We start from the raw sequence: 24,591 nt of genomic DNA, 5'->3' as shown, positions 1-24,591 counted from the left end.
CCCCTTATGTCCCCCTAAGGACAAGTGGGACATAAGTATGACTTTGAAGACGTCCGCTGGGCTAAACCCAGTCTCTCATACCTCTCCTCAGTATTACTCAGAGACGTTTGTTTGTCTGACGATGTTCTGACTCCCTCACTATCGGTGCCTCTGTTCTCGTGTTTGCTCACGCTCATACCTGCGCACATGCAAACAGACGTGATGTGCGATTCGCTCCTAAACCCTCGAGGGGCCTCCAGATGGGTCTTCCTCCTCCTCCTCCTCTTCGATCCTGCAGCCACTCCCAGCGGGGGGGCTCCTGGTACAGGGAGGAGGGGGAGCAGAGCCGATCAGATCCGAGGAGCGTTAAAGCTCCTGCAGGAACGTCTGCACGACCGGCTTCACTCAGGGGGGTTTAAGGGAGTCAGCAGGGGAGAGGGAGAACACACACACACGCACACGCACACACACACGCACAGTGAGAGACTGAGAGATGTCAGAGATGTCTGTTGGTAGCAGAAGACAGCTTGTTCGTCAGCTCTGTCCTTACTCATCATCCTGTGATCTAGAGAGGTGTGAGAAACACGGTCTCTGCTGCTTGAGCCCGTTGACTCTGTCCAGAAGTACTTTCTGTAGCTGTTTCAGTGACCTAGCAGTAGCTTTAGGCATTCATCCAGCTGAAATACCAAACATTCTTGGGTTTCCGGCTTCTCAGATGTAAGGATTTGCTGCTTTTTCTCTGTTTTCTATCGTTGGAAAGTGAAAATCTTTGTGAAACAACAATGTGAAGTCAGCAAACGCTCTGGGAAGTTGTGCTGGGTATTTTTGGTGATTGCTTTGACATATTTTAGACTAAATGATTAAAGTATGGGTTAAAAAAAGATAGTCAACAGAATAATAAAAAATAAGCACGAGTTGTAAGCTTCCTTTTTATGCCAGGTTGCTCTGAAGCGATGTGTGTGATATGAGTGTCAGGTTGCTGCAGAAAGCCAAGTATGCTTCACGTTGACGACAAACATCCCAGTACAACACAATATTACAACACACACCGCTCCAGAGCATTTAGTGTCAGTCACACAGGTTTAAACTCCCACCAAGCTGTTTGCTGCATTGACCTGTGGGACTCAGCTGCAGTCTAAACAGGCTTTTAGTGTATGAGATAGAGTTTGAGTCACAGTAAATAAAAGATAAAAAACTTAAGATCTACTGACTAGATATTTTTCATTGAACTTTCAACCACATTTCATGGTCTTCCTTAGATCACAGAGGTGTGATCTTTATGAGTGCAAAGATGAGACAGCAGCCCACTTAGTTAAATGCAGAGGTTAATATTTAGTGAATGTATTTAGACGACGATTGATATAAAGTGTAACAATAAGGATCGCCTTCAATCTAGTTAAAAGGTAAATTATATGAAGAGAACTTACTTACGTGTACTGGCCAAGAACATCAAACATAGATGTTACAAAACAAGTTTAATATATTTGATAGATGATATAAAATATGAAGACAATGAATCAAGGATCACTCAAGATGGAAGATAAAAAAGATTAATAAAATAACAGCAGGGAATCATTCAAATTCTTAAAAAGTGAACCCATCACATGATCGGATCAGCCTGCCTCTGATTCTTCAATAAAAACACATTTTTTAGAGAGTGTCTATAATCCGCTCCCAGTGAATGAGCGTGACGCTGAATGAGTTCTGCAGAGGTGCTGCTCTTGGCGAGGAACCCCGTTATTGGTTGTGCAGTGATTGGAGCTCTGCATGATCGGCAGCGTAAGCACAATGATGGTATCACCAAGCCGTGACAGAGAGGCTTATCTCCAAGAAGCTTACGATAATGTCAGGAGTATGGCCTCGCAGCTTTAAACCCTTTGAGGCTCTGTCGTATACCGACTCTAGATACCATCAAGACCACTGGCGTAGTTTCCTTTTTTTAATACATGTCTTTGTTAAACCTTTAAAAGGCGGGATCTTTGTCAAAAAAGTGCGGGATTCATTTGTTTTAACAGAACGTAGTCCTGGTTAAAAAGCCTTTTTTTCCCCATTTATCTTTGAAGAAATACAGAAGCCGACTCTGGTTCTTCCTCGGTGCTCGGTTAACCTTGACTAACCGTTCGAAAAATCCACTGATGCGTCACAGAACATGTTTCCCCGGTAAGATGTTGACGGATGTGAGCAGGTTTGACGTATTAAAGGCTGTTTTTCATTTCTCGAAACTTTCCCGTTTGAGGAGAGCGATGAATGGACCTAAATATAGATTGTTGTTTGCAGAGAAGGCCACGCTGCGTTCGAGAGGATCCACCTGAATGGCTGCTTTGTGGCCGTTTGCTCACACGAAACGAAGGACGAACTTTAAAAGCAAAAAAAGTTGTTTTCCCAACCGTGATGGATAATATTTGTGAACCTGCTAATAAAACCGGCGGATCATGTTGAAGGCGTGGGAACACGGGGTTGGTTTGTGCTCGCCGTCTGAAGCTCATTGTCCCCGGATGAAGAAGAGGCTTTTGTTTTGCCGCGGCTAAAACCAAAGAACCAACAGTTCCCCAGCAGACGAATAAAAGGCTGGAAGAGAAAGCTTTTGTTAACAACAGCTTTTTTTTTCTTCTTTTTTTTCTGTCGTTTTCATTGGTCGAAGGTGCGAACCAGTTTCCTGTGTTTGCTTCCAGCGCACTAGGAAAGTTAAAGATTGTTTCTAAATGTCAGCCCAAGGACGGCGTTTCTAACCGATGTCGTCTTCGCCGGCTGTGGTCCATACTTAATGAGGTTCCCTCCAGATATTTGCGTTCAAACACCTGCTTTCGCTACCGAAAGCTCACTTCAGCAACATCTGCCAGGGTTATATCACGTGTTTACTTTAACATGCTTCTGCCTCTTTAGACTGTGAGAGTAAATTAGTAACTAGTAAGGTTTGTATTATGTTTTCAGAAGAACGTGACTGAAACAATGCCTTTTTTCTTTCTTTTTTAAACTGAACCTTTGAACTCTATCAAGTCTCGTTTGATCAACGCTCACCGGCTGCACAGCTGGAATGTCGGGTACCGTTAATGGAGTACTCTTCAGGTGTTTTGGCAAATTGAGAAATCACAGCTGTGTAATGATGATGCTGTCGTAGCTCGGCTGTGGTTTCTTTGGCTTGGTTTAATAGTTTCTGCACGCTTTGGTCTGCATGAAGCCGAAAGAACAAACACCCTCTGCAGGAATGTCGACTCTTTTGTGGAGCGAATGTTTGATGTTTGCTTTTGCCTCTGAAGGTGAGAGATTTTTTAGTTTCGAGGATGAGGACTTCTTTCTTTGTAGTCAATGACTTTGGAAATGAGACGGGTACATTTTCATCAAATCCAGGAAGCTTCCCAAGAGGCAGCGTCTCTCTCACTGTTCCTCTCTCGGCCTCCATGTGATCAGCTGATTTCGGTCCGTCGTGCTCCTTAACTCTTCTTCTCTGGTTTTTTGTCTCTCGCTCTACCTTCACCTCTCAACCTCCACTCCGTCTTTCATGTGTTTTTCTGTTTCTCTCTGGGAGGTCAAGAGTGTGTGGGTCCTTCTTCCAATTCTTTAGTAGGCCATGCTTGATTCTTGCAGCCACGATGGAGGCCGGAGTTAGCCGAAAACGTCAACGAGAAGAGGTTTGTGCCATTTGAAGACATCGTTCTGGAGCTCTGGGAACTTTTGATGGACATTCGTCACGATTTGTTTTGACATTGTATCGCCGGATGATAATTATCTGATAATAAAGACCATATAAAGTACAATTTCCCTAAATCCATGTTGATTAGATATCAAGAAAAAGAGCTGAATATTCATTGATCCTGACTCAGCATTATGCTTTATTCATAAAGGAACAAAACAGCCTAGTCCAACACAAAATCAATTCTGTGCTTCAGTTGCAGTGAGTGTGGGGCAGACGCGTCGTTCTTTCGGTATATTAATGTTTTAGAAGTGCGGGGTAAGTTTTGAAAAAGTTTCTCGTCTAAAACGCCGAACAAAAAAAGAAAAACACTCATTTGAATTTTGAAAGCTGCAGCTGCAGGTCTCCAGGAGGGACGTCAGGTGTGAGAAGTGAGCTCAGAGCAGTGAGTCAGTGTTTATGGCTGACTCACTCTATTCAAGAAACCCCACAGGTCTCAGTCTGCATCACCACTGGCTAATGATTTATCAACAGCTCAGTGTGTGTGTGTGCTTTAACACATTCCTATTTCATTGGTTCATGACACCGGACAAACTCTGATAAAAGAGAAAATGCTCGGCTTGAAAGGCTTCTTTTATTCCCTCTCCACAAAGTCACAGACATCCATTTCATACATATCTTTACCAGCTTCATCTAAGGCAACACTATGGTGCTTAATATCTCTTTTATTATTCCACACGTAATGTAATAAAGCATCTTGGAATTCATGCCAGACAGGGATTTCAGCTACACTTGACAAAATAGGACTACAGTAAATTTCATGCTGACAACCACTTTTAAACAACAGTTGGTATTATTAACAGATGTCTATGTGACATGCAGTGGTGATCATGGCCCATTCTTCTGGGTGTTTGTGGGTGTAAATGTGCTGTAGTGTGGCGTTTACTGGTGCCGTGAACGTGCAGGTAATTATCTTGGCGATGTTGGTGCAAAGACAAACAACCAGTTAGAATGAAGGGATGGGACAACTACCAATCACAATCAAAGTAAGCAGGGAAGCAAAGAAGCATTTTCATCAAATCTGTCGAACTATTCCTTTAACGCTCTGAACCTCGAGCAGTTTCAGAGCGTTCTTTTTGCTGTTGTCACATTTCACTCTCCGTGGCCTTGATTTTCACTGCACTGTATAAGTCCTGCACCTCTATGGAAACAGCACAATAGACTAGAAGTAAGTAGAAGAAGAAAAATGTCTTTTGTGCATTACAACACCGTTACCATGCCATAAATCATAAAAAAGAAACTTATTTTACAAAAAATGTAAAAACAATAGAACCTATATCCAACACTTTTCCACGTGTCCACAAGTGTTGGAGGCTCCGCGTGCTATATATATCTCTATCTATCTATCTATTGTACATCTCCTTACAGCCTCTCCTTCAATGCTCTGTGTTCACCAGTTCAGTCCAAGTTTCACAACATTTTTTGTCACGCGACTGTTGGTCTCAGGCGAGTCAATCATGGCTTCCCAGTTGCGCTGAAGAGCGCAGAATTTAATGTATTTTAAGGTATCTGGTTAGAGCAAATGCTTTGTTTGTGGCGAGATTTTAAATGAGATGTAGAACAAAATGTTTTTTATGACATATCACAATTTGAAGCTTCGTTTTGGCTGCTTTTTTCTGATGGAAGCGTGTGTGAAGGAATTAATGCAGTTTGATTTGTAGTTTTTATTATCGTGCTATAAATCCTACATCCACTTGGACTCGATTAATCTCTCCTGAGTAGGCAGGCTGATTTTCAGCTGTTCGTTCATTTTCATCTCGTGGATGGAGGATCGCGTCGGTGACTTTTCCTCTTAACCTCAGCGCTGTAAGTGTTGTGGTACTTAAAGTCATGTTCGGTTAGTTATTCTGTCTCCTCTCATTTGTGGGTGCTGTTGGTTGGAAATGGTTCTATTTCATGTTCAAATTTGGTTTTGTGGTCGTGGAAGCGGGCCCACATAAAAAGCATTTTGTTGTACTCATCCTCAGGAGCCGTGAGCTTTTGTTCTGACTTTCAGATGATCCTCGTTCACATCAAGGAATGTTTGTCCTAACCATGCGCCTCCTGAGGAGCTGATAATTCAGCACTCATGTCTAATCCTCTTCAAACCGAGGTGGTATTTTTGGAGGCATCTCTCCCTCTTGTCTTCCTCTCCCCGCGCTGTTACAGATGCAAAGATGATAGTCTTTTGCGGTCATTTCTGCATCTGTGTGTGTGTGTGTGTGTGTGTGTGTGTGTGTTCAATACCACCTTTTGAAGCAAGTCTGAAAATGGATGTCTTGAATATTTAACCTCGCCCCGAGGCTGCAGTATTAATCCACAGACTCTCACACAGGATCTGAGTACAGCACAGATCTGTCAGGCTGATGTTTATCGTGATGCTCTGAGGGAATCTGAAGCAGTGCAGACTGCTTGCTCTTTTTATTTTATTTTCATGAACAAATAGATGAACAGAGGAATTTGTTCGGTACGAGACAAACACTCGCATTCACAAAAGATAATCAGAAAATAATGAAGAGGCCTCCAGCCTCATCCGAGGAATGCATTATTGAAAAGGAAACGCTGCGAAATGGTTCTGTTTGTGAAGGTGAACAGTTTTAAAATGACAACTCAACAGTTATTAGTTGTCTTTAAGCTTTGGTTTATCATGAAGTCCTATTTTTCTTTCTCCTTTTTGTCTTCGTCATAATCAATGTGTAATAGTTCAAAAGCTGAGTGGCCTCTTCCTCTCATTTACCCCCCCCCCAAAGAAAAAGAATAGGCCACTTTAAATGTTTCTGGGAGTCAAATTCCTGTGAAAAATTGTACTTCGGATAAATGTCACTCCTGCACGTACACACAGAGAGTTTCTCACTCGCGTACCGTCTATTAAAATGTCAAAAAAGCAGATTTGTGAGCATGACGGCGTTTCTGTTGACTGAGTGGGAAAAGCTGCACTTGGTTTCCTGCTCATTACTTTCCCTCACTGTACTTTATCACCAGTTATTTTACATTTCAGAGAACATGAACCCCTCGCTGCCGCTCACTCACCACGCACTTTTATTCAAACATTGGAGAACGGATTTTCCTGCCTCTGCTGATGACAGCAATGGCTGATGGGACATGAAGTTCAACACATTGGGATCAACACATCACTCCGCCGTGAAGGTGCAACAATGTCCACTTGGAGCCACTGATTAACAAGAGTAGAATTTTGGTGGTCAAAGGTCACTGTGACTTCACAAAACACACAATTTTGGCCATAACTCAAGAAGTCATATGCTAATTATAACAACTTCACACTACTGATGTGAAATTTGAATAAATTCCCTCAAGGCGTTCCTGAGATAATGCATTCAGAATATCATTTGGTTGATATCGTGCAAAGACAAATTTCATCAGCTCACCGGGAAGGCCGATCAGTTATTGTTTGGAGGTGCTGTAGTGGTAGAGCTGGTACTTTACGACGGTGTGTGCACTGCCACTAAACCTGTGGCTTATTGGTATAAAACTATATATGTTTTGTGTCTATTCCTGTTGCCAGAATAGTCTGTTTGTGAGAAAGCCTTTCTAAAGTAAGCATATAACTTTGTCTTTGAAGAGGAAATAAGAAATGTATCCCCGGTCTCTGGTCGGTTGATTAGGTGATTTTCTTGAGGGTCTCAGCATATGCCATCTTCTCTCACACGGAGCCTATGAAGTTAATCCTCAGAGCTTTCTGTATTTCATGATGCATTTCATTTTTCCCCTTCCAGCCAAGTGTGCTTTGTCTACTCAGCCTCACTCCCCAAGAGATTGAAGTCACCTCTTCTGTGCACAACATTGACTGCTCCCTTGTAGCCTCAGATTTTCCTCAGTTCTTTGATTTTTCCCTGGTTAAATTGGCCTCTTTTATCAGGCTCTCAAAATAGCACTTGTGAATAAAAGTCGCACTCTGAGCGATGAGCGTAAGCACGGCTCACAGTTCGTGAAGGAAGCGTGGCAGTAAACAAATCAACATGATTTGTGCAATGAAACGGCATAGTGTCGTCCGTTCTTTTAACCACAAAATAGGCTGTAATGGTCCGTAAGTAAAAGAAATGGCAAACTAAATAAAAAGCAGAATTCTGAAATTCGATAAACGGCACGGGATCAAAAGCTAGGCAATAATCCATCTTGCAAAGTGGCTGTTTTAATTCTAGATGTATACATCGGTGCACCAGATCATCGCTATCAAAGGTGCTGTGGCAGCACATTAGCGTGCTTTCAAAAACTTCATAAGTGTAAAAATGTGTAAAATGCAGAACCTACAAATGGAGACGTGGACCAAAAGGCTTAATTCCTCCACATGACAAGCCCACACATCTCTACCGCGTAGGACCAACCCGTCTCGCTCTGCCCGACTGCTGTCTGTGGACCAGAAGAACAGGCCTGGGATTTGCAACGTCCGTCTGTGTTCAACACTGAGCAAAGGAGGACAGACACAAAGGAGGGATTGAGGGACACAGATGCTAAACAGCGAGAGAGAGAGAGAGAAACGACAAGATGGTCGATACAATGTTGTGGCTCTTTAAAGTCCGGCTGGTTGTGGGAGACAGTAACACTTCTGTCAGTGTGAGGAGGAGGGCCAGGCGACCAAAACATTAGCAATGCAGCTCGTAGAGAGAGAGAGAGATCATGTGAGGAGCACTGGGGAGGTCGGAGACGGAGAGGACAAGGGAAGAAGGGATGATACTTGTTGGGACAGTTGCAAGCCTTAGACTGAGAGGAGAACACGGAGAGAAAAGTTTAAACATCTGAAATAGAGAGAGAGTGCATCATCATGTCTGCAACGATCTGCTTTGCTCTTATCCTTTCCTGTGACTCAAGAATCTCCTAAAAGTAAAATTTGAGGGAGAAGACGAAACAGCGGTGAGAGAGACGGCAGTGGAAGGTTGTAGGACACTGTAGAAGAACGACACTCACAAGAGATGAAAGTCTGGGGGAAAGGAGCTAAATCGAGTGAGGTTTGAGTCTCTAATCAAACAGCAAAGAGGTCCTTTCATCGTGGAAGGATGGGTACCTGCTGCAGCCGCGACCCCACGCGGGAGGCCGGCCATGAGCTGGTGGCGATCAAGCGCCACGCGGCCTGGCCCTCGACGGCCAAGGTGGTCACTAACGCTGACGATCACGAATTCTCCACGTGGGATCTGACGTGTGACTCGAGGTAAGCACGTCATCTTGGCGCTGTCGCGCATCGCGGAGGCGTAGTGTCGGGTTTAATCCGTTGCAGAAGTTCTTTATGGTTTTCTGTGCTGTGCCTGAGGAGCGTGAAGTGGGTCAAAGCTCGTTGGCTTCCTTGTTTCCTGGGGAGAAACGCAGCTCCCTTCGGTACAGTACGCTGCCCGGCCGGCACGTCATAAAACAAGTTGCGTGCGGCGTAGTTTGTCAGCTTTATGGGATTGTAACGGGGCATAAGAGACATAAAAGCAGACGCTCTAAAAAACGCACACATCCACAAGCGCACACTGCACACCAGTTGTGGCGGAGTCTGCCACGGTGGGGTTTTACTGTAAGAACACACTGAATCTACATCAACTGAATGCAAACACAAGATTAATTCAGCTTGGCAAGAGCTGTATGACAGCTTTACTGGCACACTCAGTACTTTCCTCAGCCTCACTCAGCTGGTCAGACCATAAAAAAAGGTGTATTTCCTCCTGCTGTGAGAAACAGGGCGAGGCTGAGGACACAGGGGTGACGGAGGAGGACGGATTAGCTTATAGAAACTATAGACTGTTACTACATTAATCTCCCAATTGCCCTGAAGACACACAATCCAGACAGGATCTGTCATCAGAGTGGCACAACTCAAAGTATCTGCTACTGTTTTCAATGCTTGGATGTCCAAACAGAAGCTTTTCTTCAAAATAGATGTTGTTTGCTCTACAATTTAAGAAGTGGGAAGGATGGGATCTTAGAAACTGAATATCCACATGTGCCCCCAGAAAAGATTTGAATTTCAAAAGAATCTGTGTGAGGATTTGCCTCAAACCCAAGCACCACTATTTTACATTTCAGGAGCTGAACATGATAAATATGCCAGACAGCTTGATGACCCGACTGGAGTGTAAGCTTTATTTATTCTTAATCAAACACAGTGGCAGGAAATGAAAGTGTGGTAGAGAGCTGCCATGTTTTCTGTTTTTCTTTTCCCAGATATGAACTTGTCTTTAAGAAAAACATGGTGTGGAGTGCATTCACTATTCTAAAGCAGCTTTCATGATACAAATTTAATTATTTAGAAAAAATAGGAACTTGTCGGATCTTGAAGTTACATAAATTGCTCATTTCTGAATCCCATGTCTGTCATGGGCGGAGGGGCTGCCGCGTTTGTATCTGGAGATGTAGTCAATTATTCAGGAGGAGGATTTAGCGACTTAATGCGCTCTTGATGTGACACCGTTGATTACCGCAACAATCAAAATGGGAAGGACCTGCCTTTCCATTATTCTCACGTTCCCCCACCCTCGGTGCCCTTTTGCAAAGCTGCCTGACTCACCCGAGCTAATAATACTGACTTCATGATGATAGAAATGGGAAACGCTTGTCACTGATGGGTTTAACATGGCCAGATGTCAGATTTGTTGACACAGTCTCTCCACTGTCTGAACAAAGTCATTGCTGTTGTCTTGTCTCATAGATGGTAAACTCCTGTGGAAGATCAAGACTTCAACTGCTCAGCCTCTACTTTCTCTGAAGGCAATTCTAGTTTTTAAAGATAATTGTGCGATGTTCATACTGCATAGATCACAAGAAATAAAAAAAGATGACTCCACAGAGAAATATAGCGAGCGAGTGCAGAGTGGTTAATGGTAGAAGTGCTTCAGACTGAGTGAAAGGGAATGAAGATTTATTCTGCTTTTAAAGGTGACCAAGTTTTTTTTTATTCCCTAGATGTTTGTTCCAGCTTTGCGTTTCATAAGTAAATGTATTCATATGCAGAAGACAATGAGAGAAAACATCAACGGGAATAAATCTGACACAATGGATGCCAATGTAGAGTCCTGATAATTGGTCTGTTGTGTTCAGACTGACTCCGCACCGGCGATAGCCGCGGCCAGAGGCTTTGTGTTTTTGGGTTGTCCGTCCGTCTGTCCGGTTTTTGTGTGTTTTACGGAGTGCTGCCATTAAGGATGAACCAAACAAACTTTTTCTTTTCCAGCACTGATTCTGTTCAGGGTATCTGCCGACACTAACTACCAATGTTTTTCCCCAAAATTTGAAATCTCTATTTACTGTGTGGAATGTTATGTAAGGTAACATAATACACTACAATAATACACTTCAAAACAGAGTTAAGTGTTTTACATGGTTGGACTAGGATTAAACCATTTCTTGGACGGTATTGAGGAAAACACAATCACAACGTGATACAAAAATACAATAGAGGACCCAGTAATAACACAGCGTTTGAATGACAAAATTGGCAAAAACAGTATTTAATTGAATTTCTGGTGTCATAGCCGATACCTGATCCACTGCATGAGGTCAGAATCGGTGCCAATACCAATCTGGTGTATCACACATTAACCAAAGTCCCAGTTAATAAGTCAATAATTGTCACTTTTGCAGAGCGCCCAGTTCAATGAGAGGAAACACACCTGTCTGTCATTCATCATTGGAGGCTGACTTTGTTGTTGTTTGAGGTGGCCATTAGAGCTGAGATCTGATTACATTGTTACACCAACATTTCTTGCAGTGTCATACATTTGAAAGATTTGTGGGTTATTTATCCCAACAGAACGGATATTAATAGGATGGCAAATGTAGGTTAAATGTCCCTTGGCAGCTTTTTGAAGTAAGAATTTACTGGAAGATAACTGAAGTGTTTCATATGCATCACACTAATCTGCAGAAGAGCTGTCGACATTATTGCAGTCTTGACAAAGTGGTGGAATGTTGTTTTTTTGGTGTCGTCTGCGACACCGAGTGCATCCAACCCTCGTATGTCGCTCAAAATAATCTGCCAACTGCCGAGCCACTGGGACGCGCTCAGTCCCTCGCTTCTGTCAGTGTTTTGGCCTGACAGGCTGTCTACTCATTGGCCAGCCTGTTTGGTATTCAGGTAGTGAATTGGCTGCTTGGTTGCCGCCAAGCACTGTGTGTTTGACTGAATCAGGTTAGCAGTAGAAAGCAGTCCATTAGTAGAAGGGCTGCTTTCGTCCAATCCCCTGGGGTGTTGTGATGATAAACCGCACACTGTGGCGGGACTCAGTGAGACAGGAAACTCTCCTTGTGGACGGTTTTTAACACCTCAGAAATCACAAGACCGATAACGGGATGTTTTGAAGAGGAGTTTTCATGTTGATTGTACAGCTCGTAACATTCCTGAACATATCAAAGCACTACAAGCTGAAATGTACCATAGTGCAAGTGATACTGTACCTTACATATTGTATATGACTGGCATGTATTTGCTGACGTTCAGCTTTTAAGTTGACACAAGTCAGTGCACAATATACTAGAGTGCCGCAAGCATGATGTATTCTTGTAGACCTACCTCGTAAATCAGCATCACACTGGTTCTCACCTAAAAGTCAATGGGAGTTTTCCATTGGATTTTGGATTATTGCAGAAAATAAGTAACCGCTAAGCTAAAGGCGGACTAGTCGGCGTCATGACGTTTAGTATTCTCATTCAGCCACTTATTGGCAACCAACATGTAAAAGCATTCCTGCAACAAAATGTCAAAGAAATGTGAAGCGTTCAAGTTGACAAATTGATTTATCTGACAAACAGTCCAAAACCCAGAGACAATGATATAGAACAGAGGAGCAGCAAATCCTCACATACCAGCACACGGTTTCAGATGTAGTACAATGCTTCTGCTCCTCCTGTCATCCAACACACAACGACACAAGACCGAGTTCACCCTGTTAATCATTGAACATTCTTTATGAGATATGCACACCCACCTGGAGATCTTGGGCAGCTGGACACTACAGACACAATGTTGGTGTATTGCACAAAGCAGGGTTGGGTCTCAGGTAGTTGTTAACGAGATTGTTTCTGTTGAGGTTATATAAGGTATCCTTTCTCTTTACTTTGAAAGACTGCAGTCGGGCCACCTTCACACAGCTATTCTGGTCTGGAGTCTAGACATAGTGTGTCTGCCTTACCGGCTGTTATACATGCAAATCATGATCACAGATGCAAATTGTTTATGCAGCTGTTGATTTGTGACCAAATGCTTATTAACATTTCGTTGCACACAAGGGGCACTTACAATTTATTCAAATGTAAATCTGAATTAAGTAAGAAAAAAATGTCTTCGACAGCAGTGAGCAAGTCATTTATGCAAAGAAACTTGGTTTCTGCAACATTAGAGTCTCAGCACTTTCTGCTGCTTTTATATATCGTACAGCAAAAAGTAGAATACATTTACTTGACGTATTGCATGTAAAAACAAATATGCATTTGTCTCAATCCTCGTCGTTTTTACCTAAATCACACAAGTATTTTTGTGCTGCTGGTCTTCTGGCGACTGTTGGAGACGAACCAAGACTTCCGCGCTCGGCACTTCTCACTCGTTCAATTTACCTGCGATTAAAAGTCAACTATTGACCTTCGCTGCATGACCATGTGACATTTCCAAACAATGGGAAGGCGATGACAGAAAGATGAGCATGTGGAGAATTCCCCCCCCCCCCTTTTTTTTTCTTTCTTCAAAGGAAAGCTGAGCCCCAATGCCCTCAAACACACTCCGTCCCTTTGTCCAGGCGTAACTCTCCCTGCCCTCTCTTACAGTAGTGCAACGTGGAATGTTTCATTACAGCAGCCACCACCCAAAACAGAGGCTAATTATAACACATGTAAAGTATTTAACTAAAATTGTCAGCACGGGTTATTTTGTAATGCCTCCGTTCCATTCATTTCATGCATTTGTTTCTCCGCGTGCTTGGTGTTTTAATCTCAATCGTCCCGTTTTAATAATTCTACGGATGCCACCGTGGTTCATCTGTCCGTCTCTGACCTTTCCAGTGACACGTTTTCACACATAAGCGGAAACAGTAAAGCGTAACCTTGAGTTTCCCCTTCGTGTCACCGCCAATGACGGATCGGCAGTGAGCTCTTCCTCCGTTCCTCCGGCTGTACACTCTCGGCCCGTTCACTGTCGATGCCCTTTGAAGGCCTGCAGAAAGGGGTCAACTTTGGGTGGGAAGTTCACAGTCACAGAGAAGCAGCGGGGGACTGATCATTACCATTTCAATCGGAATCCAAGTGAATCCAGTTCAGGAACCAGAATAGAGGAGATATATTTATACAATGAAATACCTCGTATTATTAGCTCAGAGGCAAAGCTAATGGATTGCAATTTATATCAATTTGAGATGCTCTTATCTAGAGCAGATTGAATACACAGCAGGGCATGATTTTCAGCTTCCAATGCATAGTCAATAAGCATTACGAGAGCTAATGAAGCTTCATTCTTTGTTTACTTCCCTCTATGGGCCTACAGAGACAATATTCAGGGTGCAATCGTTGCTATTAGTGAGAGAAGCAGCAGTGATGTTAATAATTCAGAAAGCCTGATTTGAATGCCTGCTTCCTATTATGGGAGGATCTTTCATATTCCAGTTATTAGCTGACACTCATAGGACCATAGAACAAGATTAGCTTCAGTTTAATTTAAGTAATATCACTAAAAATGGGCAGGACCGTGGAAGCAAGTAGAGCTGGATTTCCCTGGCAGTATGATTATAATTATTATGCAAGCCAAGTGTTGGTAAAATCATTTTTAGAAATAGGTGCATATGACACAGTAAGTGGTTGAAGTTTTTTTTTTTTTTTTTTTTTTAAAAAAAGAAAAAATTTGAGGTAATAGAGGAAAGAAATGAGGGGAATGAAAGATGATTCAGGAGGCAGAGGGGGATGTGAGGTGCTCCAGGAGATTTCAGTCAGTGATGGAAGATAGAAAGTGATTCTGCTGCTCTGTCTTCAGCAGAACTGCAGGGTTACAGTTAGGCTCAAATCCAACTGCTAGTTGCAATTTCTACAAAGTAAGAGTGGCGAGGACAGCACATTTTAAGGGGATTTCTGACTTTGGCACACCCCAATGTTAGTATCATAAAAGACACGCGGGCAGTTGGGATCGATAGAATATTAAAAACCACATTTTATTAAAGTGAATATGTAATCTGCTGAATGAATCTGAATTCTGTCAAATCTAGTAGTGAAACCATTTGGATTCAATAAGTAACATTTAAATCAATCTGACACATTGGCTGAGGGTGCCAGAGTCACTCTACACAAATCCCTCAAAATCTAAATGAGGATGAACATTCATTGATGGCATCCATACTGTGATTCATACGTGTGGCAGGTATTTATAAGAAGAGAAGACAGAAATGGTGCTAGCTCTCGTGAAGTGTCCGTCCGTCCTCCATCAGGATTAGTTTGCTGTGTCGACCTGCCAGATGTCACTATCAGCTCCCAACAAGCTCCAGAGCTTTCGTGCGAGGATCAACGTGGTGTGAGGTTCATATTTCACCACTTTTATGCCTCCTGCGCCGGCGACAGCTGTGATTGTTTTTAATGCAACATCTCATGAACACCTTGAGGGAATTTCTTCAAATCTGGTGCAGACGTTCGCTTTGGAGTCAAGGATGAATTTGATTTTTGGATGGTTAAAAAGTCAAAATCACTGTGTCCACACGTTCGTCCCATTCTCAGGAACGCCTTGAGCAAATTTCTTCACATGTGGCACTGAGGTCCACCTGGACTCAAGGTGGAGCTGATCAGAATGTGATGGTCAAAGGTAACTGTGACCTCACAGGACATGTCTTTGGCCCTAGCTCGAGAGTTCATATGCTGATTATGACAATTTCAAAATGACAAAATGATGAAGTGATGAGCTTTTTGGACAGACATGGATAAAAAACCTGCAACATGGGAGTGCGAGGCGGTAATTCTAGTTTGTTATAATTTCCCCTTTGTTGTCAAACTTAATATATTATAGTTAAAGAAACAGAGAGATGATCAGGTCATTTCAGCCTGTGGTTAAAGAAACAACTAAAAAGGGTCTTAACTCAGAAGGTTTCAGGAGCCTTTAGTGACTCTTTTCATCATTCTTTCCCCTGCCTTACTCAAGTTTCTCTGTATAATAGAACATTCTGTAGTTGGAGTTTTTTCTGGGGGAAAAGAAACCAGTGAAATCCTCTTGTCTGTCTGTGTGGCTGTAAAAGCTGCCCGGCTTTGAACCTGAGCCTCTTGGTAGAGGGAGAATGAGCTTATGTGCTTTGATTTACAAAAGAGGAGACTAATGCTGCTTCTTTCCTTTTGTGTATTAGACTCAATGCATAAAGAGACGCGTCTCTCTCTGTCCAGAGTGTGGTATTGTGTTTTGTGTTGGACTGGTTAAATATGATGCACATTAGCCTGCTATTGTGCCAGCAGCTGATCTCATTACGGTAGTCCGTGGCTAATACAGCACACCTTTTCAAACGCTCACACATGCGTGTCTACATTTGCAATGTCAGTGATGCAGTGATCCTTTGTGGCCGTTTACAGGTTGATATGCTGCCGTTTACTTTCTATTTCCCTCGTTGTATGTCTCTACTATTTACTGCAGCAACAGGATCATTACAGTTTCATTCTGTCCTTGTGGATTATGCATGCTTTGCATACCAATAGGGCTTTTCTCTGTGTCTGTGTGTGTGTGTGTGTGTGTGTGTGTCAAGAGCCTATTGTCAAAAAAAACCAGACATTGAAACTTTAACGAGCTAAATAGATAAGCTACGTATCCTTTCAATCTACAGCAAATCTGAACTTCAAGAGCTGTGATTTGAATCAATCATGATTGGACCAAACTACAAAATACAACTGTGGTCGGTATGCTTCATGCATACTGCTGTCGGGACTTCAAACTCAGCCAAAGATGGTTTCTTTAAGACTCACTCTTGAGTAACTTTATCATTTTGATATTTCAAATGAAAGAGCGTCGTTTTGCTGCTCAAAACATTATCTTTACTCAGATAAACGGTCAAGCTGACCCACGTTTCAAACTAGTTAACTAGCAGCTAGCTTTCAAAGTAAGTGTGACTAAATGACGTACAGTTGCCAGATAGTGAGCAAGAGGGCTGTCAACATTGGTAAAAACTGACTTTTCGAGCATTTGTTCTTAAAAAACAAGTCAAACAATTTGAATATCATCTTTTGTGTATTATGACCATGACAACGTGTCCTGACTGTCCGGGAGTGACGCAGCACGGACCGTTGAGCTGGACTTTGTTGCTGAATGTTTTCTATTTATTCCCGTTCGCCTGAAAGTTTCCTACTTGCTGCTGGTTATATTGTACACCATTTCCAGTAAATATCACTCTATGAAACGTGGGTTTTCTGTTTAAAAAGTACAAATGTTGCAAGACAGCAGTTACTACTCACCCGTCCTCCAGTCTGATCTCGACCACACAGCTGATTGGTAGCTGGTTTGTTTACGTTTCATTTTCAATCAATCAAAGTTACGTTGAGGGAGTCCTGTCATGCGGTGCATTCAGTGGCAACGCTGCTTGTTTTCCCCCAAATATCTGTCTTTGTTTTTACTATTCAAATGTACATTTAAATGTATTCATAGCATATTTGTTGACTAGTGAGCAGTAGTGGGGATCTCACTGTTACAGCTGGAAGCTTTTAACCTGTACGCTCCGGAGGGTCTTTGGAAGAAGCCTCTCCTGTCGGTCGGTGGAGCTCAAGCAGCTGAAGTATCGAGCTGTCAACTGTCATGAGTGTCATATCAAAGCTTTTTCACAATCACATATGACTTCACCCTGGTCCATGACATGTGGCATTCAGGGCACTAGCTAAGATATCGTTTTCTCGTTTCCTCTTAATAGTTTTTCACAGTTTGGTTTGATTATGCAAAGACGTGCATCGGCCGTGTCTGTCTCAGTCGGACTCCTGTTGCTCTGCGCCAAAGCATGCCTCGGAGAAAGTGTCTTTGCTTTCCTCTCAAGTCTGGTTCTGATCCCGAACATAAAAGAAGTCTTCTAATTGTGGTGTCATATTTTGTAGCTCGTGAGCCGGGGAGATGCGAGGCCTCGAGGCATGATGAAAGGAAAGAGCTCAGTGGAGGAGGTGTATTAATAGTAGGACCGTGTGCGCGTGTGTGTGTGTGTGTGTGTGTGTGTGTGTGTGTGTGTGTGTGTGTGTGTGACTGAAGATTGAAGAATCTGGATCAAAAGATCCCCAGAGATATTGATACACACACGGATACACACACACACACACGGATACACACACACACACACACGGATACACACACACACACACACGGATACACACAGAAGGCATTGCATCATTCAAGCTAGCAAAGCTTCTCCCAAGACAGACGAGCACGTTCTTGAATTATATGAGCCAGATGACAGGAGGAGTTTATCCAACGTTCTCAGTTACAACGCAAGTAAACAACCCCGATCTGATTTATTTGGTCTATTTTTCATCCAGAGACTAGCATAGCATAGCAGAACCAATGCAAAGTCTTTAGGGCGGCCCTTCATTTTGGGGCGGTGACATGCAGAAGACAACATTTAATCTTGGAGCTCTCCTCCCGCCAGTAAAAGGTTCCAGAATGTGACTCAGCGGTCGCTGGTTTTATTCCTTCAGAATCTCCGGCTAAGAAGTGGACGTAGTCATTGTGACGTCACCCATTGGGTTGTCAACGGCGGTTTTGAAGCCTTGAGTTCGGCCTTTTGGCCGTCGCCATCTTGGATTTTTGCAACCAGTGAACAGAAATGATAATATTTGGATGGCGGAGGAGTGACGCGGTGGTAGCGACCTGTCAATCACAAGGTAGCCACGCCCTAAAGCATACCCGGCTTTATAGTCTATTTTACTCTAAATGGACCATAATTTACTAAAATAATGTCATACTGTAGAAGACTTGAAACTAGCGATAGAGTCCATAAACTCACGTTTCCAATGCTTACTGAAGTAATAAACCAAGTGAGAATTAGAATTTTCTCATAGACTTCTACACCACCAGACTTCTTTTTGCACCCAGAGGAGTTGCCCCCTGCTGGCCAGTAGAGAGAATGCAGGATTAAGGCACTTGCACGAGTTTGCCGCCTGGTCCCCACGCATGCAGATAAACGGCTGTGATTGGCCTGCCCGAATCCAAGAAATGTAAGCGGCATAGGTTTGTTCCAGCAAAAACTTTGCATTAAGAAATCCCCAGACATTCGGTGGGCGTAGATCAGGCAGTGACTGAACACAGGCGAGGTGGAGGAAATGAGGGAGCTAGAGATTGTGAGTGTGTCTAATTTTAGAACCAGAGGAAGTGTGTGCGTGGGAGAGAGTGTCGAAAATGGGCCAAAATTATACTTGCTTACAACTTTTTAAGACGGTAGTGAGAGTAATCGTCAAAATTTTGCCGAGCTAAGCAAGAGGTCATATCGTTAGCTGCTGGGAGTGGTAGTGAAAAGGTTTACTTTGGTATATATTTTAATGGAGTTTTATATTTTTACATGTCACCTTCCTGTGGGTATAAAAAAAATGTTTTCTGTGATTTCCGGGGAAAAAACAGGCGAAAGCACAGCGACATCCATGAGCAGCAAATGTCAGGTCCTGGAGGTTTTAAAACCAGTAATTTCAAGTTATGAGGAAACCAATGGTATTGATCAACAGCTAGGTGTATAATGTTTGTGCTCTTTGGCAGTTCTGCAGTGCTGAAGTAAAGGAAAGGGTGCAGGTGTGTGTTGTTTTCAAGGATTTTCAGAAATATGGGCTCAGATGTGACCTTGACAGCAGGCGGAGGTGTGTTAGGAGGTTGTGTGTGTGTGTGTGTGTGTGTATGTGTATGTGTGTGTGCATTTCGAAGCGAGCGGCTATGAAAGGGCTTAGGCTGTAAAAGCCTGATAAGGCGAACCGCAGGCCGAATCACACCTCTGCCATCTCACCCACTGACACAATGATTCAACAAAGCTGTCAGCTGTCTGCAAGACGACAACCGCTGTGTGTGTGTGTGTGTGGTCTGCACATGCATGAATGTGTTTATAAAAATCTTTTCACGTGTACTTTTTTCATCTGTGTGTCAGTGAGGCTGTGCAGAAGATTGTCCACCTCGTGTGTGTGTGTGTGTGTGTGTGTGTGCGGGGGCGGATAGGCGAGCAGAGGTGGAGCCTTTCCACCTGCGTCTTCAAACAAGGCGAGTAAAGACAGAGACAGGGGATGGAGAAAAGGAAGGAGCAGGGTCCCCTGTGTTTCCCGGCCCTGATTAGATTGTGCTGGAATTAAATTTCACAACAAAAACAAACAGCGGGAGACGGGCAGGCGCACCTCCTTCCCTCCCACCTCCTCTGTGCTTTTTATGCCTCCCAATCCCTCACCCTCCTCCATCCCCTCCTCCTCCTGTTTTCCTCCCTTTTCTGTTTGTCTCTTTCTGTTCTGTCTCACCACAGCAAAGAAGCCTGATGTCAGCAGCCAATTAATCCACAGATGGTGATGTTCCTTCAGGTCCTGTGAATAAATTTAAGTCTGTATGACATCAGAAGGGATGTGTGGCTCCTCATTAGGGATGCCCCGATTGATCGGCAACCGATCGCCAATAATCAGTAAAAATATGCGATCAGGAAATGGGCATTATCATTTTCTAGTCGCTGACTGGGCTGTGGACGAACTAGTATTACACCTGAATACACACTCTTGTGCTTCCAGTGTATTATTCCTACTACACATATGTCCATACGTTTAGTATAAATATGTAAAAGCAAGATGATGGTAGACATTAATATGACATGACCTTTGTATAAGAAGCAACCAGGGCTGCAAGTCATTATTTTTCAAGTTAATGATGAATTAATGACAATCATTAAAAAATCCAAATTATATAAAAATGGCCATTTACAAGAGCCTAAGACGACGTTCACTGTCATATATGAGAAAGCAGCACATCCTCACATTTGAGAAGCGAGAACCAAAGAACAGATTTTTGCTTTAAAAACAAGTGAAACAATTCGTTGATTATCAATTTAGTGGCTGAATAACTTTGTCAATCAACTAATCAAACATCGTCTCCGCTCTAGAGGCGATGTCTTGTTGCTCACACGTCAGTGAGCTGTGAAGCAGTTCACAACAATAAGCTTCAGTCAAAGAAAGCTAGAATAAAAGCTTTGATTCTCTCTTCGTCATCTCACGACCCTCCAGGTCAGAAGCCTCTCTGTAAGGGGGCTCTGGCTTGTTGTGGTCCTTCCTTTTAATTGCTTGTGACGTTAATAAACTGATCGGCATGATGTAAGCTCATCCCGCTCTTTGTCACTTCAACTTCTGTCTGGTTTGAGTTACTGTGAAATATCTCCATGAGAAAGCTCCAAATGCCACCGACCTCGCCAGTCAATCTGTTTTCAATTGATTACATTTTGAACTGCGTGCTGCTTATCAGAGTGCTTTTTGATGAGGAGGAAAGTTTGTTTAGTCGGGCTATGAACGCCGTGAACAAATGTGACCAAACGTTGTCTGGGTGTTGGTGTTTCTCGGCGGCTGATTGGAAACTTTGACGATGTGAACGCCACAGGCTCGGGGAAATGAGCGTCTTCTGTCATCAGGCTGAGGGACTTTCACTTCACACGGGACAGTGATGCAAGATGATAGAAAGAGTGTCATAACGGGGCGTAAGATGTCATGAAAGAATGAGTAAACGCACGCTCTGAAGGGAGAAAAAGCCCAGCTAGTGCTCATTCCCTTCCCCATATATTATCCGATAACCAATTAACCCCTTTAATCATTTAATTATCAGGGTCGCGAGGTGAAAATCGCTTTAGTGAATACAGAAAGAAAACAAATACTCATGAACTAATCCAGTGGCAGCATGGTTTGAGGCACTACCTCCCTGTGGGAACTCTCTTTTTTTTTTTTAACATCAGATTACGCGTCTGGACTCTGACCCGACGTGAGTGAAGCTGTCATTTCGCCAGCCGGTGTTTTGTGTCGCCAGCCTTTCCCCAGGTGCAGCGCTGTCCTTGCAGCGGGGTCACGGCTGTGCTCTGCTTAGCAGGGCACCGGAGTAGTCCTCCTCTCTGGGGGGGGGGCACACATCTCTGTTCCTGACCTCTCACCTGCAGGCTTCATGTGTCGGTTGGGAGGTTTGAGTCGGAGTGTGTTCTCCTGTTCACTAACACCGTCTGCTGTTGGCTCACCTCTTTCTATTCTTCTCTGTCTGGCTTCTCATCCAATCAGTGCTTTCTGTACCTTTCTCACTTGTATCCCCTCAGTCTTAAAATCTTTCAACCATTTCCAGAAGGCCTGTGTTTACATACATTCAATAATGTGACTGTTGTAAATACTATGAATTAAAGGCCTTTAGAAAACCGAAAGGTGTGACAATTAATAAACACGAAAATGCAAAATACTTTCAGTATTTCATGCAACACTTTTTCAGTAAAAGGTTTGAAAAGAGTCGCACAGACAGATTATTGATTTTCCTTTCGGTGAAATGCGCTGAGCGGGTTTGAGTTCCCTCTGGTTAATGGTAATGCAGTGGACTGTGTACGTCTAGGGCTTTTATTGTGAAAGGTAAGAATGTAAGGAGTGGATCTGGTCTTCATTTATTATTTGATTTGATATTTCTTCATTTAAAAGTTCTCGGACGGCTGCTGGTGTTAAGACAATATTTAACATCTGAGAACTATTTTTTGTTAAATGTAAAAAATATGTTTTATGGGAAATATGTTTCTATAAATTTCAAAGTAAGACATTGAAAAAAACCATAATGCGTATAGAAACTCAGGTATAATATCGGCACAAGCTTTAAAGAACAATACCAAACTATCATAACATTAGTTATTAAGATAGATTCAACCTGCTCCAAGTCAGCCCTGCACCTGCACAAATTGTTCATAAAGTACCTGGAAAAAATACAATTAAAGTGTATACATATTCTTTCTGGCCTCTGTTTACAAAACCAGAGTATTCTACGTACTTCACTGTGACTTCACAACCACAGTTGACTACAATCATAATTAGCCTGGTGAGGTGAGGTAAAGGTGTTTACATGAGCTCTGCCAGAGTCTCATTCAGGTCTTAAATTACACCTGAGTCACATTTTTTGTGTGCATGTAAACACGTCACGGTCTCTCCGTCTTTCCTCACATTGTCTCTTTACCCTCCTCCCTCCCTCTCTCTCTCACTCTTACACACACTCAGACACACACATTTTGACTCTCTCTCTCTCTCGTCCTCTCAGCAGTGTGTATCCTGCCAGATGAGCACGAGGCGGGAAAAGGAATGCAGCTCCGCTCTGTTTACCTCTTCCTCGTTCTCTTGCCCTCTCACTACTGATCCATTCACTTCACTCTCTCTCTCTGCCAACTCCCCCCTCTCTCTCCTTCCCTCTCTCCTGCTCTCTCTCTCTCTCTCTCTGTGAGTATGCTCAGTCATTCAGCGTCGTGCACTGCTGTTGTTTCGTGAGGGTGGAGAGCCGGTGAGAAACCTCTGATTGGGGAAATAAGCGATTGTGCCGGACTAGATGCAGCGGAGGGACGCAGGGGGCTGTGGATTTTAACCTGCTCATGTCCAGAAGAGATGGATTTGTGGCGCCTGTGAACTTTGGAGAGAATGTGCTGCACGTGCAAAAGACATAAACAGATCCTGCGCGGCGTCAGGGAGTGCTGGAGAAACGGAGGTCTCTGAAATCCTACATTGGACTCCTTCTGATGCAGATCGGCGTCTGAGAGGTCGTAAAAAAAAACCTGGAAGTGCGAATTGAGACACATATTACGCATGATTTATCAGGCAAAAGATACGTATCAGCAAGGTTAACCCCAAAGACATCTGTTCTACCTGATTACACCTGAGACTGCGAGGGGAAATGACTGGCTCGAGGCAGGATTAAAGGAGTAGCCTGTGATGTCAGACTTCACCTGGGGCAGTCGTCTGAGACTCCACTGAGCAGTCCTGGCGTTGTCGAGGCAGCAGAAGCAGACTTCATTTCCAGGTGTGTGAACCACACCAGACTTGACTCACCTGACATCACCCCCTCTCTGTTTTTCAGCACAGCCCCCTCAGCTCATTTTCTCACCTCATCTCCTCAGTAATCCCTGCTCTCACAACGCACCGCACCCTCTCGCTTTCCTCCCCATGGAGCCACTCGAGAGGAGAGAGAAGAGACGCTGATTAATGTGAGTCTCCCAGCAAGCCCGCGTCTGATTCCCCTGCACTAGAAATAGAACGGCGACAGAAACGGCGGCGGCACTTGTGAACTGTCACCCCGTGGAACGAGAGAAGCACCATGTGGAATCAGTCTGGATACTGCAATCACATACCTCACCATGGATATCCCTTCTACCATGCGCCCTGCAGGTACGCTATCACAACCCCAGCGAGTACCCAAACTCTGGCTTCTGCTTGCCGTGCAGTGGCATCGCTGTGTTACTTGTTACTGCTTACTTCTTGCTTTGAGGTTTGGAGTCTCCTTAAGTTTATGTACCAGTTTCGATTCTAGTCACTTTAATCTGTGGTGTCCCTCAGGGGTCAATGCTTGGCCTGCTGTTTTTTTGGGATTTTTTTTCCGGAAAATTGTTATGGCCATTCGGGACAACTGTTGGTCCATTGAGTCGGATTTAATGCATCCTTGTTCATTGTAAAATAAGCCGAGGTGTTTAGTCTTTCCCAAAGCGGAGGTTGTGACCAAACTGGTTTGTCAGGAATGCTTGTTTGGCATTTGCTTTAACAGAACCAGGAAGCTGGCTTTGCCTGTGCAGAATAATAGAAGTTAGTGAATAGGCAGTAATACTGGTCAGTGTGACAATAGTGAAAGACAATAGTGCTGTTTTCAAGATCTAAGCTGTGGTCGTGTTACCTAAAAAGAAAACCACTCCTACAGTGAGGGTGTTGAGCTCATTTGCCATACTGTATTTCAAATTTAACCAGGCTTGATTTCTCTCTCTTAAAAAACACTGGATTGAAACAGATTGCATAACATTCTGCTGGTCCTCTTCCATTATGTCTCTGCC

General features: G+C 43.4%; 1 protein-coding gene across 7 annotated transcripts in view; it reads left to right on the top strand.

Moving 5' to 3' along the window:
* LOC116392116 (pleckstrin homology domain-containing family A member 7) overlaps positions 1-24,591 on the top strand; it is a 127,653-nt gene that overhangs the window by 14,863 nt on the left and 88,199 nt on the right. The window contains exon 1 of one of the 7 annotated variants that reach the window (XM_031863302.1): positions 6,387-8,813. The exons of 5 other annotated variants lie outside the window; for them this stretch is intronic. In XM_031863302.1, the coding sequence (XP_031719162.1) occupies positions 8,662-8,813 (152 nt within the window). In that variant the 5' untranslated portion in view covers positions 6,387-8,661. Of the gene's footprint in view, positions 1-6,386; positions 8,814-22,774; positions 23,939-24,591 lie in introns of those variants that run through there. One more of the 7 variants, XM_031863318.1, reaches the window with a different exon arrangement.

Source organism: Anarrhichthys ocellatus, unplaced genomic scaffold, assembly GCF_004355925.1.
Source record: "Anarrhichthys ocellatus isolate YVR2014 unplaced genomic scaffold, GSC_Weel_1.0 scaffold2, whole genome shotgun sequence".
Taxonomy (NCBI): Eukaryota; Metazoa; Chordata; class Actinopteri; order Perciformes; family Anarhichadidae; genus Anarrhichthys; species Anarrhichthys ocellatus.
This window is presented reverse-complemented; position numbering and strand designations above follow the sequence as displayed.